Source organism: Aedes albopictus, chromosome 3 (genome assembly GCF_035046485.1).
Source record: "Aedes albopictus strain Foshan chromosome 3, AalbF5, whole genome shotgun sequence".
Lineage (NCBI taxonomy): Eukaryota > Metazoa > Arthropoda > Insecta > Diptera > Culicidae > Aedes > Aedes albopictus.
In genome coordinates, this window is record NC_085138.1 from 74,372,885 (window position 1) to 74,381,308 (window position 8,424).

The 8,424-nt window shown below is 39.9% G+C and overlaps 1 protein-coding gene across 1 annotated transcript; it reads right to left on the reverse strand.

Annotated features, from left to right (window-relative positions):
* Positions 1–409: 409 nt before the first annotated feature.
* LOC134292258 (uncharacterized) lies at positions 410–2,222 on the reverse strand. The gene is made up of 3 exons (XM_062861290.1): positions 1,040–2,222; positions 780–981; positions 410–720 (listed from the first exon to the last, which is right to left on the reverse strand). Exons 1-3 carry the CDS (start codon positions 1,924–1,926, stop codon positions 490–492), a joined length of 1,320 nt encoding a protein of 439 aa, XP_062717274.1. The 5' UTR covers positions 1,927–2,222; the 3' UTR covers positions 410–489.
* Positions 2,223–8,424: the final 6,202 nt, after the last annotated feature.

The window sequence follows — 8,424 nt, forward strand, 5'->3', positions numbered from 1 at the left end:
ATTATTAATGTAATTGACCAATTAGCTAATTTTACCTGAAATAATAAATATTATTATGATGATATATTGACCTACATTACATTTACAACTTTATTTACCTGAACAGCGCTGAAACTGAAACAAATAGTTATTATATTAAAGTGATAGTTAAAATCAAGCAAATAACAATGAAACAAATTAAGTATTAGTAAAAAATAAAACAAAACACAAAAAGTAAACCAAATTTTGATCTTGTAATTTCCCTGCATTTAAATTAACATAGCAGGAGAATTACGAAATCAAAATTTGTTATGGTAGATCTTACGCCGTAACGCACCATTAGAAGGTGATCTACCCACGTAATGGGATAGTTTTTAAGGTGATTTTCATATTGAAAAACTATTTTATTATTTGCTCAGTTGCTCCTAGATGGTACAGTTCCAGTGACGAATTCCATTCAATTAGTGGTAATAATATTTGTAATTCAAACACCAAACTAATCTGCTTAGTTTAACGCATGCTGATGAAAAACGTAAAAACTGTATAACTAGTATTACACAAGCTGACGAATTTCTCGAAGCAAATGCGAAACATCCCGAGGCAATTCACTTGTGCACCTCTGCGTGTGTTCATCAAGATGATCATCAAGCTAGTCCGCATAGCCACAAATTCAGAGTGGTGTTCGTGAGAGTACGGTAGTGTAGTGCACAACCAATATATGTTTTGACCAATGGCATCAAGCTACGAATGAGTGAAAATGAAGAAAAAATTTCCAGCATTCATATTGCCTAGATACTCACGACATTACCGAGAGAGTCCACCAGATGACACCAGCAGTAGCACTCGAAGATAACAATCATGAATGTTGAAAGCATAAACACAAGGAAAAAAGCCACATTCTGCATTTTGGCGAAAAACAACATGGCTCCAATGAAGAAAATTGCAAAGTGATATGAAATGAAGAATCCAATCCCAACCAATTGTCGAACAATCTGGAAATGCCTGTAGGAATATAAATTGTACAGTTTAACGATGCCTCTTGGAAAGCTTGCTTATCTACCTGAACAGATCTTGCTGTTGCATAACCAAATCACGGACTACGTTCTTCAGTTGTTTCCAGTAATCATCTTGGAAAAGCTCCGGTTTCGTCCGGTGCACTAAACTTTCGATGCGGTGCTGAAGAATCTGCAGTTCAGTTCGCAAACCAGTCAACAGTATTCCCATCACAAGAGGATAGCTCAAGTACATTGGAATCCAAATCAATGGTACGAAAAATATGTACAGACAATGCAAAGTTTCATAACACAAAGATCCAAAAACCAAACAGAACGAAGGAATCGCCAGAAGCTTGTTACGTTGTGAATTTGGCACGCAAATTGTGACCACGTCTATTATCACCATTGTCAATATGGCCACGATGAGGCTCTGAACGGATCTCCCAAACTTTTTGCGAACAACTGCTTCGTACTGCTCAACGTCGGCGACCGTGGACTTGGACATAATGTAACTCTGTACTCTCCGGATCGGCTCGGCAAACCGCATCAACATCAAAACTTTGAGACTGCACGTTGTGACTCCGAACACTTTGAGCACATACCACGCAATTTGCAGAACATCGGGATTTCGCTTCCATGTTCCGATGGTTAGAGCAATTTGCAGAACGCTTATCACGTTGATGGTTCGGCAGACTCTCCGCTTCCAAGGTTTCATCTCGGGAGACAAACAAACGCCTGGAATCATCAGAAAGTTCTCCAGCATCGGGAAATAGTTTCCATCAAACAAGTCCTTCCGGAGCTTCCGCAACTGATCCTTGATTGTGCTCCCTCGAAGGTGAGCCCATTTCAAAGAGTCTTCCAAGACAACCATCGTTCCCGTTTGGATTGTTACAGCTGACTGTCGCTGAAGATGGGAATTTCCCGTAAAGAAGTGTAGTTGCAAAACAAACATTTCAGGCCACGCAAATAGTTGTGTTAATTATTCATATCATACACATCGTCTCGTGGGTATACCAACAGTTGCGAAATATTTCTGCAGTGATGGAAGCATCGCATACGCTATCTTCAGACCCTAGTTGGTACCAACTCGCATTAACTGAATAACATTGTACGTAAAAATATTGTCGTCATACACCACACGTGAATGTCATACTTGTCAATCAACACCAATGTCACGTTTAGTGCTTTTTTGAAGCAACTACAAAGTGTGGCTGAAAAGGACTTTGAATATGTTTATTTTTCGAGCACTTTGTATTGAGTTCCGCTGCATCTTATATTATTTTATTTAAAAGTAACAAGCAGTAGAAAACCCAAACTGTAATGATAGTTTCACGAATGTGCCAAACGTTATGAAAGATTCAAAGGACATGAAGATGAAACGTCTTAATTGAGCTGCAAATCAGAGATTGAAATACCTTGTTGAACACTGGCACCGTCATTATGAGGTCCAAGTCTTAGCGGAAAAACCATTCCACTCAACCATGCCCGAGGAGGACCTGCAAGCACTCGGGATATCCGAGCGACGACGATATTCAGCGAGTGTGGTGGCTAAGGATGAGCCAATACGGTACTAAGGTGGGTATTTCCGTATTACAAGTAATAACAGCATTACCCTCAAGTAAGGTATTGTTCAATAATGTTAAGATGAGAAATAAGATCACCCTACTTGCAAAACTAAGGCAGCTCCAACTTCGCCAAAGTTTTGCCGTTCAACTTTCGCAGCACAGATCGCGACACCGTGTTGTTCTCAGTTCCAGCGTCATCCATTCCTACCACCATGTGTTCTCACTCATAGGGTTGACGAAAAGGGTCTCTAGCATTGCAGAAACCATTCTCTACTATGCCATACGAACGGGCAACGGTAGCCGAAGTCGTACCGCTTCGGCCATTCGCCGCACACCCGTTTGTTTGGTTGCGCTTCTGTACTTGTAGGTAGGTAGGGTCTGGGACCATTTGGGCAGGCGGACCTATTTTGGGCACTTGCTGCTTAGACTGTCCCAAAAAAAATCGATGTTCGAAAAGTCAAGGTGCTCAACCCTTAAACGAAAGATATGCATATTTGAAGCATTTTTGTAGAACATTTCGATTTTCTAAAAAATCATTTAGAGGTTCCGCTAGGGCGATTTTTGAAAAATGGCCTTTTTTCATGAAAAGTCTCAAAAAAATAATTTTTTCGTAATATTTTTTCAACTTCTGATTTTTTTCAATATTTTTGTATTTTTCTATGGACCTCTAGGAATTCTTGAAGGGGATAAGTTTTTGAAATATTGTATTTATATTGACGGCGGAACCGTTTTTATGTTGATAAAAGGACTATTTTTTGAGAATTGTTCATCTAAATTTGAGACAAAAATGCATGCACGATTTTTTATTTTCAATTTTTAAAGTTTTATCTGATAGTACTATTTGTATGCGTCAATTCTCTAAAAAAAGATTTAAAATATCTTGTCTAGAAGCTGAGATATTAGGGTTTTACCCAAGCAACACACATGTCATATAATAGTTACGGCAGCGCAAGTTTTGGTTGTATAGAAGTAAATTTTACGTAATTTTAACATCATGTTAGAATAACGTCAAAATAACTTTTATACAACCAAAACTTGCGCTGCCGTAACTTTAATATGACAAGTGTGTTGCGAGCAATATTTCAAATTTTTGCAAAACCTTGAATATTTGGAATATTTTAAGATTTTTGTGACACTCCAATGTACGTATATTAAAAGAAGTTAAAAAAACAGCTTTTCTTGTTGTATGGTCAAGCTTGTTTAAACATGGATCTTTTATTCTGGGCTGGTTGGCAGTAGATTCATGAAGAGCTTTTATCTGAATAACTACAAATATGACGGGTATCGTGGTTACTGGTAGCAACGCATTTAGTTCGAGATTACGTCGTGGATTTCCCGACTACTGCGCCCATTTTTTTCTGAAATAGGAATGACCATTCCATGCAGAGATTATATAACATTGATAAAATCAATAAAAAAACCATAGTTAAGTCATGATTTTTACTGAAGACTTGAACATGAAATGTAATGGACAATTTGGTATGAAACTCTGCAACGGGGGTGCATAGTTAATCGTAACAACTTCGAATGTCAAACAAAGTTGCCAACTTTGAGATGGTTTAACTATATTTCCATTGATGAATTAAACACAAATTTTGATACAAAACCGACACGATGAAGAATTTTGCGTATAAGAAATACAAAACATTTCTGATCACATGTGTGGGTGTAAGTGCAAAACTGATCAACACACGTGCAAATCAAAAGACTGCCGTTGTCCGATCACTTTGACACATTTTGGTTGCCCTATCGTGCCTAAGCTTGTGATCAGACACGATTTGTATTTCGTATATGTAAAATTCAGCATATGTGCAATTTCGTGTCAAAATATTAGCTCAATTCATTAAAGAAATAAACGTTTAGCAATCATAAGATCGCGTATTTCCTCGAAAGCCTATTATTGTCTATTATTTTCTAAGTTTTTTTTAAATCAGTCCTGACTTAACTTAGTTATTTTTTATTGATTTCATCACTATTATGTTATCCCTGCATGGAATGGTTTTTACTACTCCAGAAAAGGGGTGTAATTGTCGAGAATTCCACGACATAATATCGAAATTAATGCGTTGCTTTGCTACCCGTCATTGTTGTAGTTATTCAGATAAAAGCTCTTCATGAATCTTCAACCAATCACCCCCCCCCCCCCATGTTTAAACTAGCTTGACCATCCAATAAGGAAAGGCGTATTTTTAAGCCTAACTTCTGTTAATATACGTACATTGGAGTGCCACAAAGACATTACAATATTTCAAATATACAGTTTCACAAAAATTTGAAATATTATCCATTTACTAAAATCCTAATATCTCAGCTTCTAAACAAGATATTTTAAATCTTTTTTTAGAGAAATGACGCATACAAATAGTACTACCAGATAAAACTTTCAAAAATGAAAATAAAAAATCATGCTTGTATTTTTTTCTCAAATTTAGATGAAAAAGTCTCAAAAATATTCCTTTTATCAGCGCAAAAACGGTTCTGCCGTCAATATAAATACAATGTCAATTTCTTGATTTTGCTTTGGCTGACCAAGCCATGTGGGAAATTACACTGTTGAAAATGCTTTGACATCCATGTGCACAACAGAACACGTGCTCGATGAACAAATTGAGATTTGAAATTATGAAAAGAAATCCACGTACTCCGGTGAGACTCGAACTCACGACTCCCAATTCGCTAGACGGGCGCTTCTATTCCTTCAAGCTACGGAGTCACTCGACTATCTCCGTCGCCAGCAGGCCTAGAACTGAACTCGATTCCACAATCGCACATGGTTATCTTCTTTTCACAATCCAAACCCCCTTCGGATGGGATTAGATGAACATCTAACACATTGTCTGTTGTGCACATGTATGTCAAAGCGAGAGAGGAAGTTATTTTTAATTGTCGAGAGCTTCGGGCACTGCCTCCCAATCACTTATTGGTATGGCAATTAGTGTGCAGTCGGACTTTCGACGGGTCGGTCCTCGGCCGACCGAATACGGTAAGGGTGACCGTAGCACCTTACAAATGTCAATTTCTTGATTTTGCTTTGGCTGACCAAGCCATGTGGGAAATTACACTGTTGAAAATGCTTTGACATCCATGTGCACAACAGAACACGTGCTCGATGAACAAATTGAGATTTGAAATTATGAAAAGAAATCCACGTACTCCGGTGAGACTCGAACTCACGACTCCCAATTCGCTAGACGGGCGCTTCTATTCCTTCAAGCTACGGAGTCACTCGACTATCTCCGTCGCCAGCAGGCCTAGAACTGAACTCGATTCCACAATCGCTGCTCTCGACAATTAAAAATAACTTCCTCTCTCGCTTTGACATACATGTGCACAACAGACAATGTGTTAGATGTTCATCTAATCCCATCCGAAGGGGGTTTGGATTGTGAAAAGAAGATAACCATGTGCGATTGTGGAATCGAGTTCAGTTCTAGGCCTGCTGGCGACGGAGATAGTCGAGTGACTCCGTAGCTTGAAGGAATAGAAGCGCCCGTCTAGCGAATTGGGAGTCGTGAGTTCGAGTCTCACCGGAGTACGTGGATTTCTTTTCATAATTTCAAATCTCAATTTGTTCATCGAGCACGTGTTCTGTTGTGCACATGGATGTCAAAGCATTTTCAACAGTATAAATACAATATTTCAAAAACTTATCCCCTTCAAGAATTCCTAGAGGTCCATAGAAAAATACAAAAATATTGAAAAAATTTAGAAGTTGAAGAAATAGTACGAAAAAATGATTTTTTTGAGGCTTTTCATGAAAAAAGGCCATTTTTCAAAAATCGCCCTAGCGGAACCTCTAAATGATTATTTAGAAAATCGAAATGTTCTACAAAAATGCTTCAAATATGCATATTTTTCATTTAAGGGTTGAGCACCTTGACTTTTCGAACATCGATTTTTTTTGGGACAGCCTATTGCTGCTATAACTCAGTCAATTTTAAACCAATCTACTTGATTTTTGGGATAGTGTGAGATACGCACAGTATCTAGCCGTGAACAAAAATTCATGTCGATTAGTTTGAAATTGACTGAGTTATAGCAGCAAGTGCCCAAAATAGGTCCGCCTGCCCAAATGGTCCCAGACCCTATACAGTAAAGCGAGTGACTTTTAATTACGGTTAATTATTGCCTGCATCTGAGATGGAAATCCATTAACGGGGTGTCGGCGGCAGCGATGTGGCGATGCGAGCCGAGCGATCTCTGCTTGGCGGCGTTACATACAGTAGATAGATAGCACAGTCAGTGCAGCTCCACCGGCGGCGTTGTTGTTGCCCGCTTGGTGTATAGGTATCCAAGGTACCCTCCAAATGGTGAATAGATATGTACTTCTCTCTATTACCGTATATTGCGACGACGACGGGCGAACGTGGTCTGTGCACAAGATAGCGACGACGACGCCTTTGTGCCTTTATCTTGCACCAACGTTGTTGTAGTTGTTGTTGCTGCTTCTGCTGCGAATGTTATATGTTTGTAGTTATCCATATTTGCTGGCATGTTTAACCAAATGCCGATGGAGTACTGAGCAGAACACAACAAAGACATTAACAGTTTGATGTTCTGCTGTTGTTACTGTTTTATTTGTAGCAATTTCAAGCAATGGTAATGATTGGTTGAAGTTTAGCATGATTTTGTGTTTTAATTCGTATTCTACTTTGATCTGAACAATGACGTTTATTTTTTCCGATGAGTTTCACAAAATCAATGATTTCATGTTGCAAGTTTCAAATTGGCTTTCAAGCCAATAATGACTGAGCCAAGCCACGTCGTCATACATCATTACAGGAAATTGAAACAGATGCACTGGCTTCTAGGATGAAGAGTTCAGCGACCAACTGTTAGTATAATTAGTTTCCATAAGCTGATTTCAACATCTCCAATAACAGTACACTTGAGTCTCTTTTTAAGAAGTCAACCGAAGTTAACATTATCACCTGTTATCTTGCCTGTTATTCTGTTACTATACGTAATTGTGCCCAGGATCTTTGTTTCTATAGAATGTGGGAATCTGTTAATCAAACATGCAAGAGAAGGTTTCTTGGACTGTTTGGGGTTGAAATTGAACTCTCTAAAACCTCCAGTACGCCCCTAGGGATGATTTCGAGAAGGGAGGGGACCGTACATGAGTACTCATTTTGGTAAAGTTTTCCAGCAGCTACCACCTGAAGTTGTCCTCTCTTTCCTTAGAGAATTGAGTTCTGGTTCAGGACTATAGAATACCCGCTGAACTCAAGCTCTTGGAAGTGGAGGGGGATGAGCTACTCCACTTGCCGTTGGCCAGCCCTCTATTTTCTCTGTAGTTGAAGTACCGTGGAAGATACATATTACCACTAGTCCGCCCCGATGCACATCCTTTGGTGTGCGAGTGTCAGCTGTCTTGACCTGATCCAGTCCTCCAAATAACACCGACTCGCCGTTCACTACGAGGGTAATGTTGTCGGCAAAGCCAACCAGCTTTTCGCCCGGTGGAAGTTTGAGCCTCAATACGCCATCATACGCCGCGTTCCATAGAACCGGGCCCCTGGGAACCCTGGAGGTACCCCACGGTGATGTTGTAGCTCCTCTCGCCTCCCTCGGCGTCATAGATTAGCACCCTATTCTGGAAGTAGCTCTCTGGATACTGGGCTAACCGGCATAGGCATAAGCTAACCGGGACTCCTAGGTGGTGTATGGCGCGCTCGATAGCGGCCTAGCTGACGCTGTTGAACGCATTATTTACGTCCAGCGTGACAACCGCACAATAGCGGATTCCTGTTCGCTTCTTTTGGAGCGCTATCTCGGCCATTTTGGTTGCAGCCTTAATAGCGTCCACCGTTGATCGACCTTTTCGGAAGTCGAACTGGTTATCCAATAGGCCAGAGTCGTCGGGTTTCTCGGTATAGACCATC